At 39.1% G+C, this 22,198-nt stretch overlaps 1 protein-coding gene across 4 annotated transcripts in view; it reads left to right on the plus strand.

Moving 5' to 3' along the window:
• Nucleotides 1–616: 616 nt before the first annotated feature.
• The window catches only part of pappa2 (pappalysin 2), a 60,844-nt gene continuing 39,262 nt past the window's right edge, over nucleotides 617–22,198 (plus strand). For 2 of the 4 annotated variants that reach the window (XM_023965189.2, XM_078935571.1), the window contains exons 1-9: nucleotides 1,415–2,448; nucleotides 10,849–11,081; nucleotides 12,201–12,428; nucleotides 12,900–13,498; nucleotides 17,647–17,795; nucleotides 18,228–18,367; nucleotides 18,482–18,635; nucleotides 18,815–19,007; nucleotides 20,921–21,054. In XM_023965189.2, the coding sequence (XP_023820957.1) occupies nucleotides 1,560–2,448; nucleotides 10,849–11,081; nucleotides 12,201–12,428; nucleotides 12,900–13,498; nucleotides 17,647–17,795; nucleotides 18,228–18,367; nucleotides 18,482–18,635; nucleotides 18,815–19,007; nucleotides 20,921–21,054 (2,719 nt within the window). In that variant the 5' untranslated portion in view covers nucleotides 1,415–1,559. Of the gene's footprint in view, nucleotides 939–1,413; nucleotides 2,449–10,848; nucleotides 11,082–12,200; nucleotides 12,429–12,899; nucleotides 13,499–17,646; nucleotides 17,796–18,227; nucleotides 18,368–18,481; nucleotides 18,636–18,814; nucleotides 19,008–20,920; nucleotides 21,055–22,198 lie in introns of those variants that run through there. The other 2 variants (XM_023965190.2, XM_023965191.2) reach the window with 2 other exon arrangements.

Here is a 22,198-nt window from a genome sequence, read left to right on the forward strand (position 1 = left end):
TCCCCATTGCCACTTTTTTTTTTATTAAAAGGTATCTAAAAGCTTCACATAGGGGCAAACGTAAATCAAAATTTGTAAAATAGACCCTATTTATTAGAAAGAATGATGTGAAGTATAAAAGGCAAAGAGAGGAGCAATCAAAGACCAAAACGTCTTCTGCACAAAATGTCCATTTGACGGAGCTTAAGAAGCTCTATGATGTTGTTTCCATGCAGTCTTCTGACAGGACACTGTTCTGCCTCTTTGACTTCAGTCAGTCAGGTAAGCTGGATGTTTCTTCCCCCTGGTGCTGACAGAGGGATGGGTGGATGGATGAGGTCAGGAGCGGCTGGAGAGCTGCGTAAATAAACTTTACAACCTTTTTCCTGTCTTCCTCACTGAATCACAGCGATGCACAGACGCTTGCAGGACTTGGGCAGTGAGGGGAGAGGAGAGAAGAGGATTTCCCTCAAACTCAAAAAGTGTGAAGCAAGGACAGGCAACCCCCCCCCCCCCCCCCCGTCCTCCTTTACACCCCCACCCCTTACCTCCACCACCACCACCACCACACTTCCTTTACTGGTGATGTCAGGGCGGGCAGGGGCTCCCTGATAAAAACCTTTGGACTTAGGGGGAAGGAGAGAAAAGGGAGGGAAGGAGAGATGGAGGACTGAATGGAGGAGGATTTTACTACTGCATGGGCCGGTGCAGAGCAGCAGCAGCAGCAAAGAGGAGACGCTCTCTGAACGCACACAGACGCAAAAAAGAGGAGCAGACCAGCAGATGTGACTTCATGGACTGAAAGCATTCCCCTTCTTTCAGAGATTTACCTTCTGTTCTTCAAGTTGGGCATCTGTTTTAGGGCTGGCACTTTGCACTACCTCTGGAGCTTGTTGATCTGAATCACCTTGCAGCCCTGTTGTGGAATAGGACGTTCTAAATGATGCCACAATGGTCAGGTAAAAACTTGTGCAAAGTTCCTTTAGAGTAAAATCAAATCAAATTGTCAAAATAATTGAAAAACTTCTTCCATAACTATCTAAAGCAGACCTCTATTTTATTTTGAAAGTTGAAAATCAATCAAAAACTTTGATTTTTACACTTGGAGTGAGTTCAAAGGACCACACAAGAAGTAAGATAATTTTTCCAAAGGAAATCCAAGTTAGACACTTTGGATTTTTTTTTTGTGCAAGAAGAAAAAGGAGGCAAAATACTATTGCTTCTTTTAAATCAGATGCAGATAATCCGAGATGTGCCAAAAAAGGACATGGGATTAAATTGATAATTTAAATGTTTTTCCCCTTACATTTCAAATATTTCCAGTCATACGTTTATTAGATAGGCGACAGGGTACTAAACCAACAGTTATTAAGTGTAAAAAGGCAAATTTTATTGTGTGAGGGGCTTTTATTTTATCAAATTATTTTGACCATATTCATTGCACTGAATTATATCTGATAGTTGTTTTAAAAAAAATCACAATTTTTAGTTTTTTGTCAAGTAAATGTGCACACACTCGTAGTTTTGATGTGAACACTTGCTGCTGATCTTTGAGTTTTAAATGTTTTAATCTGAGAACGATGTTGTTCATCAGACTACTGGCAGTATTCCTCATCCTCATCACAAACACGTGGCTGCTATTCCCGGTTCGCTCCAATGCCCTCTACCGATACAAGCGCTCTTTGGCCCGGCGGGCGGACTCTGAGCTCTCCCGGATAGCAGGTGAACCCTGCACCGTCTCCGGCGTCTCGCTGTCCCGACGCCAGCCAAGCTTGTCGGCTCAACACCGCCCTTCAGCGGCCAGCCCGAGAACTGCAACGAGTCGGAGAGCGCCGTACACTGTCGCGAGCGATCCGGCGGGTTGCGCCGGTGGTTGTCGGTTTGACGCGCCGGAGGAGAAGGGGAACCGGGGCAACGCCGGAAACGGGGTGGTCAAGGAGGGGGGCGAATATCTTTTCCCCGAGAAAGGCTCCAGAAACCACGCGAGACCCTCAAACCACATTTTTGAAAAGTACGCCGGGAGGCGCGAGCCCGAAGCAGCAGGACACGGGGCTCCTGGGGGACACGCGCGCTCCAGGTTTGCCCGCAGCCTCGCGGGGAGGCTCCGCTCCGACGAACAGGGCAACTCCAGCTCGAGGAAAGTTTTCCTCGAGCGCTCAGCGGACGCCGGTGGGGTCCTCCGCGGAGCCCAGCGGGGAGATGAAGACAAGCAGTCTTCGAATGACACCCAGCAGGAGGAGGAGGCGGCGGAGGACTACTCCGGGGAGGTGGAGCAGGCGGAAGGAGACAGCTGGGAAAACCCCGTGCCCAGGGTCCCCCCATCATGGATGACAGCTCTGTACTTCAACAGGCGGCAAGAGCATCTCCAGGTGAAGCTGCGCCCGGGAGCAGACCTCCCAAAAGCCCAGTTCAGCCTGGAGCTGTGGGTGAAGCCGGAGGGCGGCCAGAGTAACCCAGCAGTCATAGCAGGTGGGTGTAGTCTGCCTATTACCACAGTATAAACACAGCTGGAGAACACCTCTTCAGTCACAGAAGCATCTCTGCTAAACTGAAGGGCCTTTACGTCATCACCAGCCTCAGTCAGTTGTTTGTATGTCAGGTTGGAGGAGTTTCCTCTGCTTTATATTGGATTTGAGCAGGTTATTAAGCCCCAAATAAACCTCCGAGTTATGGCATAGCAATAGTTATGACCATGACCAATTTTGATGCAAATAGTGCTTGGATTATTTTACAAATGACTACGTCAAAAGGGTTAATGGAAGGTTTAAACATGTGATACAAGAAGAAAGTGCAGCTTTAGATGTGATTTGATCATATTTTTGGTTATGAAGCTCATCGTCTTCATCTATCTGATTTAGGAATGTAACGATTCATTTAAACAATGATTCGATTCATATCATAGTTTGCGGTTGACAATTCATTTTATAGTGATTTTGGTTCATTTTGAGTGATCCGATTTGATCCGATTCACTGACGTAAAATCGATCCAGGACATCTTTAGCTAAAAATTCAACCAGTGTGACTCAAAGACCTGGGTACCGAACAAGGCAGGTGAAGCTTCTAGATTTTTTGTACTTCTTGCAAGATAATCAAGTGTCAATTAAATATGCGTAAAAACACACAAGTAAACAAGAATTACATTTTAGTTTCCCTAGTACGCTGTTGTTTTTCCACATAGAAATAATACAATGTTAGAACATTCTACCACACTGTTTGGTCACACATCGTTGCTAAATTCAAAGTGTTTCCAAGCATTGGACTGTAATGATGGACTGACCTTTTTTGTGTGCCATCACACGTATGTTGTTCGCTGTTATACCATGGTCCGGGTGAATACTCGATTCTGATTGGCTGCTGGGTATGCGTTAAAACCTGATAACCTCACGGTGAAAAAAGAAGTTCCGGTCGGCTAGCTTAAATGATTTGTATCACTGCGCCGGCTTCTGTAAAACAACCTTTTGCTTCATCATCTGGGCAAAAACAAGCGGTAAGCGATTAACTTTCCCTCTGAATTGATGCTTTATTCAACCCATCGGGACGATCAGCATATATATATTGCCGAATCTTGACTGCAGCGGTGGTGCTGCGCGACGCGGACTATATGTTATATATATGTACTATATGTACGCAACATATAGTACGCTGTTTATGAGAAAAGTGATCCAAATCGAAAAAAAAAAAACAAGAATTAAGGAATAAAACCTGGTTAATATGTATTGCTTTTGTAAGTGACCATGGTATAAGCGGGTTAATGGCCTTCGAAGTGTGCAGTTACTACTTTTTAACGCACTTCGCGGAAGCAACCGTCCGACGCGGTTCAGGCTTCCACGGCGTGCGTTAAAAAGTAGTAACTGCACACTTTGTCGGCCATTAACCCTTACTTATATAGCGCTTGGTCATTTTTCGTTCGACTGGAATAAGCTTACTGTCCCCTCTGTCCAAATGGTGTTTTCTATTGATATATAATCAGTAAAATTGGTATAGGTCAATTAAGTTCGATTCGATGAACAACTTGCCTCAGACAGATCGATCTGGTTGGATTGTAGAAATATAAATCGATTAAGTTGATTAATCATTACAAATTTGATGCATGAATCATGTTGGGTGTATCTCATAGCTCTCTTTCAGTGTGTGTCAAATTTGATGCTGGACGCTTGTCCACAAAATGTGTTCATAAACTAGAAGCTACAGGTTAATTTGATTTAAAAAGCACTGCAAAGGCATCAGTAATTATGCCTCCATGTCTGGGTTCATGAGATCATTCAGAGACTCTCGGAGTGCGGCGAGCTTCACCATCTACTGCAGGAGCTGCGTCTGAATGACGGCCGCTTTCAACGGTACCTCCACCTCTCTTTGACCCAGTTTGCCGACTTGTTGTCCTGCAATAGTCCAAAGATGAAATTAGAGGAACTTTTTATGATTGTCTCGATGAAAAAAGAAAAACGACCAGTTTCTTCTTCTCCATGTTTAGTTTTGGACTCCTATCACATCAGCAGCAAGTGACGGGACAAAGCTGAGTCCCTAATTAGTTGACAGTACACGACTTTTTTGCTGAAGTTCAAATATTTGAGCCCTCAATGCACTGCGACATCCAAACGCACCTCGCCCGACAGTCCAATCACACTGCAGAACCTCTGATCGCATCTGTACAGTGACTTTACAGTGCGCGCATTGCGTTTAGTGTGAACGCAGTTTAACTTCATGAGATGCTTATTTAGCTTCATGGAGTATAAGAGGAATTTAGTATATTAGCGCAACATACTAACAATTATTCAGAAAACATAGCATTTGGAACGTGCAAATGAGTCAACTAAACTCTTAAATCCACTGAGCAACTCTTCTTCTGCATTGCTGTCATTAGCAAAAACTGAACACAAATCTGCAGTGCCCTCTAGTGGCTGTAGCTATTTAATTTTTTGAAACCATCTGTTACTTGAGAGTAAGTCTCACCTCCGGCCAAGCTATGCAAAAACTCTGTAAAATGTGGGTAATTACAAAAAAACCCCCTTTATTATTGCTTTATGTGCCCGCTCTACAACACAGCAATTCTTGACTTTTTCAAAGCTGCACACGTGTCAGAACAACACATACATCAAATAAATAGAAAAGGATCAAAGCGCCGTAGGGTGTATCGCAGCCACAACCGTTCAGATTGAGACAAAGAATTCAGACAGCTCACATTTACTTGAATCAAATATCGGCCTGTAACTTTAGCCCCCCCCTCAATTGCTTCCTTGTGTGAGGACAGCATTTCGTGGCACGGGCCCTTGTCTTTATAGTGTCCTACAGGGATTTGACAAGTCAGTAAAAAAACAAAAAAAAACACTCTTATTGTTTCTGCAAGACTCTGACATCTGTTTGAGTTCTAAAGATTTTTGGTTTGTTGATTTTTGTTGCATATCCACTTTAATGTGGTAAACAGTGCCGCATCGGTAGCCAAACAAACTATTTTACCAGAGATTGAATTTATTTAACCAAAGCTCCACTCTGAATTGTTTTAAATGAATGGAAAGGACACAGGCACACACAGGCATTCACATCACATACACATCATCTGTGTCCAATGATGTAAATATATGTTGCAGCTTGTTTGCGAGACTTTGACATATGCATCAGGTTCATCAAAATTGATTATAGAATGGAAAAAAAGAGACATTTAAAAAAAAAGATTCTCATGGGTTTCTGTTAAAAAAAGATCATGTTTTGAACTTATATGTGCTCTTAGAGACTACATACATGACAAAATTAAACCATATCATTATGTAATGGCATGACGAGACACTTTCCCTTCTTTCAAATATTATGTGTTGTGCAGAATGCGAAACATTTATATATATATACAGTACACACCTTCTCATTCAAAGTGTTTTCTTTATTTTCATGACTATAAAAATCGTAGATTCACACTGAAGGCATCAAAACTGTGAATTAACACATGTGGAATTATATACATAACATACAAGTGTGAAACATTAAAAAATATTTCATATTGTAGGTTCTTCATAGTAGCCACCTTTTGCTTTGATTACTGCTTTGCACACTCTTGACATTCTCTTGATGAGCTTCAAGAGGTGGTCACCTGAAATGGTCTTCCAACAGTCTCGAGGGAGTTCCCAGAGATGCTTAGCACTTGTTGGCCCTGTTTGCCTTCACTCTGCAGTCCAGCTCACCCCAAACCCATCTCAATTGGATTCAGTTTCGGTGACTGTGGAGGCCAGGTCATCTGGTGCAGCACCCCATCACTCTCCTTCTTGGTCAAATAGCCCTTACACAGCCTGGAGGTGTGTCTGGGGTCATTGTCCTGTTGAAAAATAAATGATGGTCCAACTAAACCCAAACCACATGGAATAGCATGCCGCTGCAAGATGCTGTGGTAGCCATAATGCTTCAGTATGCCTTCAATTTGTAATAAATCCCCAACAGTGTCACCAGCAAAGCACCCCCACACTACCACACCTCCTCCTCCATGCTTCACGGCGGGAACCAGGCATGTAGAGTCCATCCGTTCACCTTTTCTGCGTCGCACAAAGACACGGTGGTTGGAACCAAAAATCTCCAATTTGGATTCATCAGACCCAAGCACAGATTTCCACTGGTCTAATGTCCATTCCTTGTGTTCTTTAGTCCAAACAAGTCTCTTCTGCTTGTTGCCTTTCTTTAGCAGTGGTTTCCTAGCAGATATTCTACCATGAATCCCTGTTTCACACAGTCTCCTTTGAACAGATGTTGTAGAGATGTGTCTGCTGCTAGAACTCTGTGTGCCATTGACCTGCTCTCTAATCTGGGCTGCTGTTAACCTGCCATTTCTGAGGCTGGTGACTTGGATGGACTTATACTCAACAGCAGAGGTGACTCTTGGTCTTCCTCTCCTAGGGTGGTTCGCATGTGAGCCAGTTTCTTTGCAGCACTTGATGGTTTTTGTGACTGCACATGGGGACACTTTCAAAGTTTTCCCAGTTTTTCCGACTGACTGACCTTCATTTCTTAAAGTAATGATGGCCACTCGTTTTTCTGTACTTAGCTGCTTTCTTCTTGCCTTAATACAAATTCTAACAGTCTATTCAGTAGGAATATCAGCTGTGTTTCCACCTGACTTCTACACAACACAACTGATGGTCCCAACCCCATTTATAAGGCAAGAAATCACATTAATAAACCTGACAGGGCACACCTGTGAAGTGAAAAACATTTCAGGTGACTACCTCTGGAAGCTCATCAAGAGAATGCCAAGAGTGTGCTAAGCAGTAATCAAGGCAGAAGGTGGCTACTTTGAAGAACCTACAATATGACATTGTTTCAGTTGTTTCACACTTTTGTTATGTATGTAATTCCACATGTGTTGATTCACAGTTTTGATGCCTTCAGTGTGAATCTACAATTTGAATGAGAAGGTGTGTCCAAACTTTTGGTCTGTACTGTATATATATATATATATAATATATATTTATAACATATATAATCTGCAAATGTAAGCCCTTCTGTATATTCTTTTGTCTTCTGGATAGGACATTTTTGGGGGTCCAAGACTAAAACAAGCAGATAGCCCTTCAGTAAAAATATAAATTAATTCATTTATAGATGTTCTACTTCACCAATAACGATAATATTTAGATTTTTAAATCGTTACTTAACTCTTTTCCAAAATTGAAGTACACGCCTCTTGATGTTAATTTGAACGTGTAAAATATTTATCGTCATCAATGGTTTTTGTTTTCCAGCAGGACATTTGTTGGAAGCTGACGATGAGCGTATTAATTATATAAAAATTAAATTCTAAAGAATCTTATGTTATAACCAAAGGCAACAAAACATTTTTTTGCAAACAATATGAGCAATTTTCAGTTCCCATTTAGTGACTTTTAAAAATGACCAGACCATTATTGCATACACCAATTATTTACAAGATTGTTTATCACCTCCAAACCTAACTGGACAGGTTGCTCACAAAATACTAATCGATTGTTTTCATTGTGACCTCTTGATTATTTTTAGTTTTTATTCCTTTTTCCTTTTATTTTTAATCTTCTAAATTTCAATGTATTTGGGTCAAGTCAATAATTATTATGGTGGTAATTATTGAGGTCAATTTGGTTTCGTTGAAAGGAAAACATTTATCCTAGGCACAAATATTAGTCTTAGATTTTAAAAATAGTTATTTTAATTTGCTTAAGGTCATTTTGAAGGCCAAAATTCACAAGTGTCCCATTGTTGCAGTGTGTTTTTGTGGCAGTACTTTGCATTTTGCTGGTCTGAAATGATGATTGATGCACACATTCAGATTGACAATTACAAAGAAAAAAATGTAAAATTTAATTACTCATTTATTAAATTTTAAATTATTTATTATCATTATTGTAAGAAAAGCTTTGTTTGAGGAAAATTAAGACAATTCTGTTAGTAATTAAACTTTGATTTGACATTAACCCACTTTCAAAGCCCTGATTTTGAAAAATGATCCTTTATAACTGATATTTAGATTTGTTTTACTTCAATTAGCCTCAAACTTCTGTTTATTTTTGGTGTCAAAAACAATTTCACAATTTCAGGAATTGGAAAAACTCAGTACAGTTATTTTCTTGGGTGCTGGGGTTTGTTTTGAATTTGCTGTGCAGACTAATTTCTGCACATTTAGTTGACATTTAATAAAAACAATACACAATATAGTGTGTAAAAATTCTATCAACCAAAAACTATGATAATATCAGTAGAAAAAAACAACAGAAACAATCAGCATTTCTACAAACTATGATTTTGTGTGATAAAATGATTTAAACTAACAAACTTAAAGACTTTGAACCAATGGAAAAATATATTTTCTCAACAAGAAGGGATCCTCTTCAGTATATCTCTGATACAGATGCTAACAGTCCTACAACAGCTGACAGATTACATTAGAGCCAAGTTGAAGAACACACCATTCACAGATTTAAGAGCCAAATGTTCTCATCCAGAGTTGGAGCAGTTGAAATTCTGGGTAATGATGAAGCATTAGCCAAACCATGGGCTTTGCCAATGTTGTATGGCCCACGTTCAAAATAAATACAGCTTCAAAACATCAGCATCTAATTACACTCAGCACAATCCTCATGCTAATGTGCGGTAGTGCAAATGTCGGACAGAATTAGGACCACATTTACCATTAACTTTGTTGTTTGGCATTGCAAACAAAAATGTTCTCATCGGGTGTCGAAGGAACCACTAAAAACAACAATGGCTTCCTGTTATGTTCCGTTAAATAATGTATTCACCACACCAGTGGATTTTCCCACAAGATGACACACACGTCCAGCAATGTCATAAAAAAAGGCTTCTCATCTTCATGGTATGTCGTCTTTGAAATTCTGATTTAATAGTTTTCATGAGCACAAATAGATTATTGTCCTTTTTTTTTTACAACATGTGCAAACATTTTTTTTATTACAGTAGCACGCAAACAAAAGTTTTACATTTGAATTGTACTGTTATGGGGCTTCTATATTTCAGTTTTTTTCCCATGTAAAATCCTCTAAATATTTATATAAATGAACACATGCTTGGAAGTTTGATCCTATGCATGCAAGCATGCAGCTCTGAGGATGGTAAAGGGGTTCCCTGACCTTCAGCTGTCCTAGTGTTTCACATCTGCGGAGCAGATGTTGGTCTGTGTGTGTCTTTGCAGATGGAAACATCAGGGCCTTGCCTTGGCTTGGTGAAATACCTTTATCCTCTCTGTTCCTCTCCTGCTGTCTTTGGCTCTTTGTATTCCTAACTCTAGCCCCATTCACATTGCCTGTTCACTGCACCTCTCTAGCCCCCTTTTCCGCTGTGGACTGCTGTGGGAATCACAGCAGAATTCTGTGTAGCATTTTTTTTAAAAACACCATTTTAAGCCCTGTAATGTCGTGATTTTTTTTTTTCTAAAAGAGGATTGCTATTTTATCAAAAAATGGTAAAAAAAATGGCCCTTTTTTCTCGTTCGGTCATTCACACAGAGCACAGAGACATTACAGTACTCAACTGCTGTGTGTTTTACACACCGGAAGCACAGAATACAGGTTCAGTAAACTGACAGCACCCCAATTATGTATGTTTTTGCAAATGACCGAAGGTAATAGAAAACATTTATTAACTAATTAACTGCCGTGATGCAATCATTGACTGTTTAAGAGAACAGGACCGACGTTTCCCTTAGAAAATGGCTTTCAGGTAGTGGCTTAAACAAAATGAAGTCAATTCAGTCGCCATCTTTTCCCAATACGAACGTCTCCACGTTGGACCCAGAAAACGCCAGTTAGCAGTAACTGGTCCGTGTCGGTCTGAGTCAACATTTCACCAGTCATGAAAGAGCTTGTTGGAAGTCCACGCCTCTACCACTTTAGAGTGGGCTCAGGAGAATCTGTCAATCATACGTTTCTAATGTTTGATGTGAGACAACAAACTTTCATTGAGGCATCTGATTGGCCAGTTCATAACTTTGATAACTTGAACTACAGAAAATAATCTTTAAAAAAAGGTATCACAAGAATTGTTATTCTGAGAAATAGAATGACTGAGTAAAAGCTGTTTATTTCTTTATAGTAGTCTATGGGATTTTGGCTTCTTGGAGCCAGGACATATTTCCTACTTGGATTGCGGGGGAGGAGGGGCTGCTCAGTCCAGTTCTCATACAGTCAATGAATACAATGTACTCAACAGAAGTAACAAAAGCACCAGTGAACAGACAATTTAAATAAAGTATTTGATGTAGGTGATTGCTATAAAGGAACATCAGCACTTTAGAAAGTATTTTTAGCCAGTATTTGAACTCTATCTTGTTAGTAACCGGCAGGATAAGTCTGTTTGCTTTAACAATGTCCTCTTATTTCCATATGGAACTTTGTTTTGTCCCAGGTGTATTTGACAACTGTTCCCATTCACTCAATGAGAAGGGCTGGTCAGTTGGCATTCGGACCGTGGAACCCGACGGCAACAAAGACGCCCGCTTTTACTTTACCCTTCGAACAGACAGGGCTGTGAAGTCAACCACTGTCTATAGCCACCAGCGGTACAGGACAAATGACTGGACTCACTTAATGGCTACTTACAATGGACACAACATTACCCTGTATGTAGATGGAGCCAAGGTGTGTATCATCCATAATTGTTGGAAATTTCAAATTTTATGGTAGCATTTTAATGACAATCACAACACTTTACTAGAATATATATTGTTAAACGTCTGAGTTTTAAGCCTTTTGACCTATATAGCTTTTCTTAAGCTTCAAAATAACAAACTAGAAAAATCTGACAGTATTACCCATCACGCCATAAAAATGACTGTGCTTTCACAGTCTCTGTTAGATTGGAATGGAAATTGTGTGAAAAAAGAAAAGATGCAGATGAACTTTGAAACATCTAGCCATCCATTACATTTTTCTAAAGTGGTGTGCGGTCATGCAGTGGCGGCGCTACAACATTTTGTATTGGGGGCCGGCATGGGGGCAGAAGACATTGCAAGGGTGGAAAATAAAAACATCCAAATTGAAACCAATTACAAATGAAATAATCAAAAACATATATATGTAAAAAGAAAACACATGAAATACATAATTTGAAGGGCTTTGAAGGACTAAAAATATAGCTTTTGTTCTTTAAAGGAGCTTGTATGGATAATTTCTTTATCTTTGTCAATGATGACACTAATTACTGTCTGTACATACTTGTGCCAAACTCCATGCTACTGTGACAAGGAAATTTCCCATTCGTGGGATTAATAAACAAATCTATTGTCTATTGTCTAATATTGATTGAAACATCGAAAGGCAAATGGAGCATTTCTTTTTACTGGGTGGGGGGGGGGGGGGGTCAGTATGTGCAGTTAGTTATAAGTTATGTAGATTTATGCATTTAATTTTTCAAATGAAAAAAAATTAACATTTTGGCTGAAAAGAAACCTTTTATTGCGTGATGACAGCTGGTAAACAGCTGAGTGTTGTGAATGCTTTCTAGGCCTTGAAGATTCAGGTTTATTTGTAATTGGAGTTTCTTTCCTCATTATCTAGTCTTACAGTGCATCATTCCAGTCTTTTAGATTTAGATTTTCATCGGATTCGACAAAATATCAGTTTAGGCTGTTTGACTGTTAGCTAACAGAAAGTAATTTAATTGAAGGACTTGTGGATGCCTTGAAATACAAAAGTCTGCCTGTAGAGGGGATGCTAGTCCGCCATGTGTTTGTCTGATTTCCTTTTTCTTTGCCTTAGGTTGGAGAAAGTAGTCTTCAGTCAGGCGATCTCTACAGTGACTTCATGAAAACCTGCAGAACCCTGTTTCTTGGTAGCAAACCTTCAGATCAAGGACACAGCTTCAGGGGCTACATTGGAGGTGTGATCTTGTGGGGTTACGCCCGCTCCCATGAGGACCTCCTGAAAGGACCACTTCAGATTGACCTGAATGAGCCAGTGCTGGCCATGTGGGCGGATCTTACAAATGTAAATGTCTTTTTTTAAACTTTCATCTGTAAAAAGTCAAACCCTTCAAAATCACATTATTAGAGATTACGCCTGGCAATTCGTATATTTACTGTATTTTTCTGCACTATAAGGCACACTTAAAAGTATTATTTTTTTTCAATAATGCCTTACAATGCGGAGGATAATGCCTGGATAAAATATAGGGTTGTGTCAGGAAGGGCATCCGGTGTAAAATTCTCTGCCAAACCACCTGTGTGAACCAGTGAAAGCTGATTCGCTGTGGCGACCCCTGCAGGGATATGCCAAAAGGTGAACAACAACAACAACCGTTAATTGACGGTGTATATAATAATCTGGTGTGCCCTACAGTGCGAAAAGTAAGGCATTTGAAATTGTTTTAAACGTCATCTAAAATAATATTTGTTATCACCACCAAACTGTGATGTCAAACTTTATTTTGTTATCCAAATGACAATTTTTGCTTTTAAGGTAAAACGGCTTTGGACTCCATACAAAATGGGCCTTCATCCAAGTGTGGTCACCACTCCTGTCCCTGAACAAGAGCTTGTGTCTTCTTTCCTGCCTCCACCTTGTGGTATGACTCAGTGCGACAACACGGACATCATCTTCGGCTACAATAACCACTGGCAGCTCCGTGCCCCCAAGAGAGTTCGCTACCGAATTGTCAACCTGGCTAACGACGATGGTGGAAACCCAACAGTGAACCCCTTGCAGATTCTGGTCCAGCATCAAGCTCTGAATGACGCTTTCCGACCTTACAACATTTCCTTGGATCTGACCGTGCACACAGTGAAAAACACCAGCCTCCGACAGCGGTTTATCCTCAGCAACTGTCGAATTGGAAAGATCGGGAACCGCCAATGCGATCCTGAGTGCGACCATCCGAGGACAGGCCACGATGGAGGAGACTGCCATAGGGTGGGGCCCTGCTACAACTGGAGGAGGCAGGATGGAGTTTGTGACATGGAGTGCAACAGCATTTATTACGACTATGATGATGGCGACTGCTGCGATCCAGAGATCACAGATGTCCTTAAGACCTGCTTTGATCCTGAATCTCCTGACAGGTGAGATTTATCACCAGTTATATAGAACAACTTACTGTAAGTAAGCCAGATAGGAGTGTTTAGTGGATCTATGTCATTTCTATCATTTTATGGGGTGATAGGTCATGCTGCTGGGTGGAAATAAAAAAGAAAGGATCTTTGCCAAAAAGAACAGCACTTTTTCCACAAGAACATTTTTTGGAAGCCTGTAGGATGCAACTACTCGATATATGTTAGCTTGCTGCATTTTAGAAGAAGTTAAGTGAACTGCTTAACATGCTACGAATGCACATTGCTGCTTTTTTATGTTTTTTTGGGAAGGCTCTGTGAGGTGGGAACGATGGGCTGTGAAGCCAAAGCCACACTTATTCTATTCTAAATACCTCGATCAGCCACTTGCTGCTTTCCATTTTGTCTGACAGACAGGTTCACACTGAGCTCCAAACAACTTGCATAAAGTCTTGCCATGAGGTCACAGACCCAGCGTCTAAAGACTTCTTAAAGACCTCAGTCCAAGTTTTTTCTTTTAATCCGCTGTGTAAAAATGGACTAGTCCAATCTTATTTTATTGTTTCCATCTTAATGGAAAGCATTGCATAGATATGAGTGATTTCATGCAAAAGCACCAAAAATTGAATTCAGTAATTTGTATTTATTCACACTTTCTAAGTTAACTTCAAGTTTTAGGAACTAAACAAACACATTTTTTCTTAATTTCTTTCCTCAAAAATGTTGAAAATCATAATAAAAAGTAGTCACTGCACTGTTGTCAATGTTATAATGTCGCCATGCTAATAGGAACTTATTTATTTTACCTACTGACCCAACTTAAGGGGTTATTTTATCATCTAAAAGACTGGCAACGTAACATAGAGCTCAAGTATGAATAAATCACTCAAACACATGTTCCGAAACACTCTCAAAACTGTTAAAAAGCAAAACCCAAGGTTCAGCATACTAAAAAACATTTCTGGAGCCCTATTAACACTGTCATGAAAAGCAGTCATACAGACGTTCACTTTGGGAACACATCGCTTTTAGAAGAGCTCAGCAGGTTTGTGTAATCACCGACAGCGGGGTGAGTGCTGTTAAAAGCCGGTAGAACTTGGAATAACTGGATCAGACAGGCATGCTTTGGCAACCTCCTGGACTTTGCTCAAATATGTGCTATTGTTAACTTTAATGAAGAAAAAGCCACGACTTTATCCCAAAAAACTCAAATAACACAAAAAAAGTTCTCCCCACCAAGCTAGTGAAAATAGTGTCCTATTGTAGTCCTTAGTACAGTTATTTGGCTTTGAATCAGGCTTGGAGAAAACCGTCTGAACGTGTTACATCTCTTAAAGGACACAAGTGAACAGTTATTTAACCTTAATGTGTGAGGTTTCTTGTTGTTTGGCCATATTGCTGTGGGCCTACAAGTCAATGTTAAGTCGGGCTTTTCCGTTTTCAAGCTTGGTGAGAGAGACACTGCAAGAAAAAGAAGAAAAATATGTGGCTGGTAGTTGTTACGGTCAAATGCACAAGACTTCATCCTGAAACCTCCGTCTTGCAGAGAGGAGATTTGCACACACACACAAAAAAAAGTGCAAATAGCATTTTTCAGAATAAAGGCTCATCATTGAAGAGCTAAAATCTTCTAATCGGTAAATGTTTTATGCTGTAGTACTTTTTTTAAAATGAAAAATTAATCTTTATCCTCCCTTACATTGTCTGGTGTTAAGATACCAAAAAAAACCTCCAAACTGTGTGTGGACTTAAAATACAGCAATGGAACCCTTAAAAAGTCCAGCCCTTAACTAGAAGAAACTCACTTGGGCCTGGAAAGTTGTAAAAATTTGGCCCCAATGGGCCAACAGTAGTGTAGGTCTTCTTGAATGGTTTTGACCCAAACGTTGTGGAAAAGCTTGTGCGTGAGAGCATCCACATCCCGGCATGCATGTGTGCATCTGCGTTCCTGGATCGAGACCCAGGCGGAGAGAGAATTAATGTGAAGATGACATTTCACTGGCATTTGTGGAGCATTGGAGCAGTTTTATGTTTGGGATCTGGGTTTTTTGATATCTTCCCTCCCCTGAGCTCCTGGACAGCTATTCAGATCGCAGGACCCTATGTGAGTGCAGCTGCTTCTGGCGAGTGAAGGGGCCAGAGATTTTGTTTTTTTGGAGCATACTGCTTTCATGACACTAATTTGTTGTTTTGAGTGAGTTCAACAGCAATAGCCAGGTACGCTGCAAATCCTGGCAACACAATAAACCTAAAGGTGGGAAGGGAGAAGATGGAGGGGAAAAAGGGAATGCCAATCATGGAGTACATCATTTAAGATCATTACATGTCCAAGACTTGCACATACTGTTTTTGGTCAGTTTAACCTGGGCAGATCATTTGTGTATGATGACATTCTCTTAAAGTCCCACTCCAATCATCTTTTGATCTATTTTAAGTCTTCCCAGTGGTCTTTTAATTATGATTATGCAGGTTTTAGCCAAAATAAAGTGTCTGAAGAGCAGCAGGAGTTCATCAGAAATTCATCTCTTAGTTATGGGCGGGACTATTGGTGCAGAGCAACCCCGCCGCCTTCTCTTTATCCATAACTGAGTTATCTGTTTACACGCTCTCCTGCTAGCTTACAGGCCCTCACAACAATAACACTACCACTGCAACAAAAAGGGTGTGCCATATCAGAGTTACAGCCAGATGCCAGCTTGGACAAAAATGTTCATGGATCTAGTCGTAGCTTTTTCCAACTGCATTTCTTCATCTGCTCTTGATTCACCGCCATTTGAATAAAGAATTACTCAGAAATTCAATTTTAAGCTTCATTTTCTTAATATATGTCCTCCATCATGAGAAAAATGGCACAAGAACATGTTAAAAACACAAATGTTTGCTCATTAGATACAGCTCATAAAAGAATTTGACAGATTGCTACATTATGCCCAATCAGCAGTTTACCTTAAATACCGCTGTATGTAATTGGAAAGTAGGCAAAGAAATTGGAATATCCACAAAAAAGTTTAATAAACTCTTGTGGATCCATTTATTATTATTGTTATTATTTTCCCGTTTGGCAGCTTTTTCTTTAAAGGAATTCTCTCAGTCTCAGTACTTAAAATAGTCAACTCTGCTGCGGTCAACTTTCTGTCATCTGTAGTCGTGTTGCCTATGATGATGGACTCTGGAAACAGCCTCAGTTGAACCCTTGAGTTACTGTATGTAGTGAGAGCAGGGTTTCCCTGAAGCATCCTAAATCTTAAGCATTATTTATCCAGGCAAAGTGCCTTAGACAACATGTTCTTATTTACTGTGCAACACTTGCACTAGAAGACGGAAAGAACTGGATTGAGGAATACCCATAAGCAGGGATCTTAGGCTGCATTTAGAATATTGAATTTATTTAAAAGTGAAGGACCTTTGTCAAGTCCGGATTTTAAAATTGTAGAATTTGTATGGAGCAAAATCTAAAAAACCTGTTTGATGAATTCATATAGAAAGAAAGAAAGCATTTTTCAATTTTTAAAGGATATAGATCTCTCTTTTCTTGAATAAAAAAAAGTTAACTTTAAAAGCATTGTTTTTAAATAAAAAAACTAAACAAGGAAAGAATTAGTTATGGGGATTTTATTTTCTTAGAGTTAAAGCTCCTCTAAAACGCAACTAAAAGTTTTGCAAAAAAAGAGAAAAATTTCATTTGACATCATTCATCTGAAGAAGACCAAATTTGGCCTCTCACATCAAAGTGCATCTGGGTCATTTATCACTGACAGAGCTGGTAAGATGTGAGAATAGTGAGAATGAAAGGAGCTGCAGTGATGAGATGTATGAAGGCAGAGATGGATGATGACAGACTGCAGATTTGCCCCACATTAAGCATACAACACATGTTCCAATGTGCAACATGTTGGAGTGGAGTATATTTCTGCATTCTTGAGAGACCAAACATTTTTTTTAAATAGACTTAAATGGGGAAAAGAACTTTTTTTGTTATGGAATCTTAGTTTAAAGTCAAATATTTTAGCATTGTAATCAATTTACTCTTAAAAAAACAGAACTAACTTGTCTTTATTCAGGTCTAACTTAGTGTTGCTTACATGGAATTCCTTTTTATTCAGGGAAAGATTTTAAAATGTCAAAATGATGTCCCACTTTTTCCCCTTTTTCTTCTGTAGAGCTTACATGAGTGTGAAAGAGCTGAAAGAGGAATTGAACCTGAGTGGGACGGACATGCTCAATGTTTTCTTTGCCAGCAACTCGGTGCGAGAAGAGCTGGCAGGAGCTGCAACATGGCCTTGGGCAAAGGAGGCTTTAACTCATCAAGGTTAGATTATATCAATTTGTTAAGAAGTTTTTGTCTTAGCTGTGTGTTCTGGGGGTTTTTGTTCTCTTTCTCTTCCTTAGCTTTCATTGTAGAATAGAAGAAGAAAGTGTATGATTGGTTGGAGTAGTTTTTGTATTTTCTGTAAAAGATACCAAGGGTATAGGAATTTCAATAAACTTGACAGTATTGACCTTTCCTGCTTCCATTCCCTGTCACTTTTGAAATCTTTTGTTTCTTGACTTCTTTTGAATTTTGTAATGTTTTTGCAAGATATATATAGTGGCATTTTCATGTCACTATTGTTTTCAATTTCAAGTGCAAATTTACAAAAAGTGATCAATAAATTATTTTGACTATTGTCCCATCAGGGCTCAATCAAAAAATGCAAAACAAATGAATAATAATGCACCACCATCAATCATGTTTTTTTAGGTGGGATGGTCCTAAATCCATCCTATTTTGGCACAATGGGCCACCACAACACAATGATCCATGAGATGGGACACATTTTTGGCTTGTACCATGTTTTCAAAGGCGTGAGTGAGCGTGACTCTTGTGATGATCCGTGTCAGGTGGGACTGATTTAATCTGCTTTTTATTTTTATTATTTTTAGGAGTTTTGTACTTTCATTTCACCTTCAAATAAAATGCAAACATCACCTGAGATCTATAATATGCATTTATAGGAGACTACACCTTCTATGGAGACTGGAGATCTGTGTGCTGACACTGCTCCAACAACTAAATCTAAAGCCTGCCATGACCCTGGAGCTGTCAATGACACATGCGGATTCAACACCTACAAAGACACCCCATACAGCAATTACATGAGCTACACAGGTATTGATCCCTCATTTCATTTTGATCAAAATACTTTGTATTGCACTTTATTATTAACAATAAAAAGTTATTTGCATATCCTATTACTCTTTAGATATTGTTAGTCATTTTACATCATCCAAATCATTAAATAAAACAAACCAACAGTTCTACAATGACATCTGTTTGAATCCCACCAGATGACAACTGCACCAACCACTTCACCCCGAATCAAGTCGCCAGGATGCATTGTTACCTGGACTTGGTATACCAGAAGTGGCTGACAGACCGTCAGCCTTCCCCCATCCCTGTCGCCCCCATCGTGACAGACCAAAATGCCAATTCTGTCTCCATATACTGGCTTCCACCTGTAAGAGGGCCACTGTATCAAAGGTATGATTGCATGGGTACATACAAAAATGTGTGCTAATATTGGAAACAGGTATAAGTAAAAAATCCATATCAGGCTCTATTTATTTTGGTGAAGCCAATTCCAGTTGGACTTTCAATTGCCTAGTATACTGGTATAGTATTACTTTATTTTTTATCAAAAAGCAATAACCCAATGTAAAACACAGCTAGCAAAAAAGGCAGTTTAGTAGACACAAAGGATGGTGTTAAACATTTCTTGTGGGTGATGCTAAGGATGGCCGCTAAAGTTAAAAGTTACTAAATCACCATATCGAATGGACTGATCCTTCAATGGAGATGTTTTTAGAATATAGAAGTCTGGACCTTTTTCTGGTATTTTTAAAGAAGAGCCTTGAATTGTCAAGAGTAGGTCAGACTCATTCCTTGTTTCTGTTGGACTTACAAGGCTGCTCTTTGCCATTGATTCTATGGTAAAGCCAGAGAATCAAGGATTTGATGGTGTGCTCCTCCTTTCTTCATCAGGTGGCTTCCAACAGGCTATGAAAAGATTTATAGCAGCAAAGCTGCCATTGTAATCCATCTCTAAGTCCTTAGATGTGGTTTCAAATAATAAAAAATGTATTTTAGATGGGAACTATTTAATGTCTTAAATATTAGCTGAAGTTTTGATAGAAAGACTGAGTTGTTTAGGACTGTTATAGTCACCTGTGCATGTTGACATTTACCTTCACCATTTCAAAGTCATGTTAATATTGTCCTCACGTGTCTTCTTTTCTGAGAATGGATGTAACGAGCTGCCTTATCTTGGAAGGTTTTCATTTTATTTAGTTTTTAGGTAGCTGCAGTCTGTGAGAACTGTTTAAAACACAGACAGACATGCACATGTACTTCTTTTTCTCAAAAAACAAAACAAAAACAAAATAATCCTTAAAACCAAATGAAAAATGATTCTATCTTAGACACTGTAAAGTGAGAATGATTAGAAAACTGAGTCTACAGACCTTTTTTAGATGTTTTTACAGTTTATGCTTTTTGCTTTCAAAATGCTATTTGTGCCTAAACGGTTTGTGGAACCTTCCTTTTGTATGTCCTTCATTTGTGGCTTTTTCTGCAGAATTTCCAGTTGACTCATGATGTTTGGCTGGCGCAACTAACTTTTCTTCTGCGCCCATTTATTTTTCTCTTTTGTCTATTTCCCTTATTTTTTTGCCTAACCTTTTAAGAAACTAGCGCCTTTTTTGCCTTGACGGACAATTTCTGCTTTTTTCCATTTATTTGCTCCAACTTGGTGTTTGCCAGGTAACCCTTGTGCTATCCTAGGCACTTTAACATTGGGAGTTGGGTCATCTAGAACCACTAGACAGTGCGCTGAACCTTTTTTCTTCGATGATTTGTGATCTTCACTGGTGTCCATGGATTACATGAAATCTTTCCACATTTGTCCACCTTTGTCATGGTAGGAATAACATGTCAATGTAAGGGTGGGGTCATCTAAGATAGCACAAGAGATAAATAAATTGTGACACCTTTTCAGGCTTCATTAAAACCACCTATTGTAAAAATCTGTATTTGGTCACTATTGGTTTCTTCCTACTCATTCCTCTGCTCAACTGTGGACCAATTTAGTTTTGCTCCATTTAATCTGGTTCCCCATCTTTGTGGGTGTGCAGGCTTTTCTGTTTCCTTGCTTGTGCTGCCCCTCCCTCAGCATCACACTTGGGGAATGAACATTTAAAATGTGTGTACATTATTATTAAAACACCTTATTTAAGGTGAAAGAAAGCAAAGGGATCTGTTTTAACTTTAATGGAACACTATTTCTTATCTGTAAAGTGCTTTTTATATTAGCTATCTGTAAGTGAATCTTGTGTAAACTTTGTAGAATTTGATTTGACAGTTTTCTTTGGTTTAATGATCTTTTTTTTTGGTTCCAGCTCTTCGTTCCATGGGTCTGGCATCAGTTGTGGAGACTGTGAAAAAGATGGTGTCTTCCACCAGTATGCCTATGAGGCGTCCTCACCTCGCATCTGTGATACGTCAGGCTACTGGACCCCCGAGGAGGCAACTGGTCAGTCCAAACTTTGGTTTGAAAATTTGTGTCTGAAAGAGGGATTCATACAATTTCATTTTTAGTATTTGCAAGTGTTTTTTTTTTCAAATAAGACAATTTTAAATTAATATTTGGTTTTCAGAAAATTAAACTTAAAGTCAAATGTGTATATTATCTACATATTAAACAAAGTTGAGATTTTTTTAAAATAAAAAGATGGATATTGAAGATTTGAGTTTAATGAAACTTTGATCAACATTGAAGAAGAATAAAATAATCTAATTAATGTTTGTTTTATTAATCTCCCTTGTTAAAAAAAAGTTGCAAAATCTCCAGTTTACAAAGTTCCCCTATCACAATTTTCTGTCACTAAATTTTGGAGGGGGTAGAATGATGAAAATATATTTTCCATCCTATTTTTGTTTTTCGTCAACAGAAAATGTAAAATTCCCCAATCTCATTCATTTTAAGGTGTGTGCAAGGTTAACAGATTTTTTTCTTTTGAAATATGTTTTAATTCTATAATGGAGCACTTTGTCTTACATTTGTATGAAAAGTGCTTTATAAATAAAGTTTTATTTGATTGAATTTACAAACAGAAACTCATTAACTGATAATAAAGCTCTGTGACAAACCTTTGTCCAAAAGTGAGAAAAGAATCAATATTGTAAGCGTGTACTCTGGCTCATGCTTAGGTGCTGCTCATGCAACAGCTATCATAAACTAAAAAGCATATCCTGATACCCTTTCCCTTTGAACATTACACTTTATGTGCACCACATGGTCCTTGTTATTCCAGATCATTTCTGGGGAAGTGAAGTTTGTTTTGACATGACATATGGAGTGAGATGACAGAAACAAGAAAGACAAAAGTACACAATTCAGGAGGCACAATCATGAGGGGTACAAGAAAGGGATGGAGAGATGTAAAAAAAAAAAAATTAAAAATTGTGTAAACATCAGAACACTGTCTGAGTCTGTTGTGGAAAATCTACCAAAATATGTGGAAATCCTGCTCTGGAATTTAAGCTTTGAAAATAAGCGGCAAAGGAAAAGGAAGGATTACGGCTACTTCATTCGCTTTGGGATCATAATGATGATAAAGAGTCAATTACAGACTTACTCTAAACAGTGGTATGCACCTTAGAGGAGACAGCAAGTC

This window comes from Oryzias latipes, chromosome 17 (assembly GCF_053564925.1).
Source record: "Oryzias latipes strain Hd-rR chromosome 17, Olatipes_Hd-rR_3.1".
Taxonomy (NCBI): Eukaryota; Metazoa; Chordata; class Actinopteri; order Beloniformes; family Adrianichthyidae; genus Oryzias; species Oryzias latipes.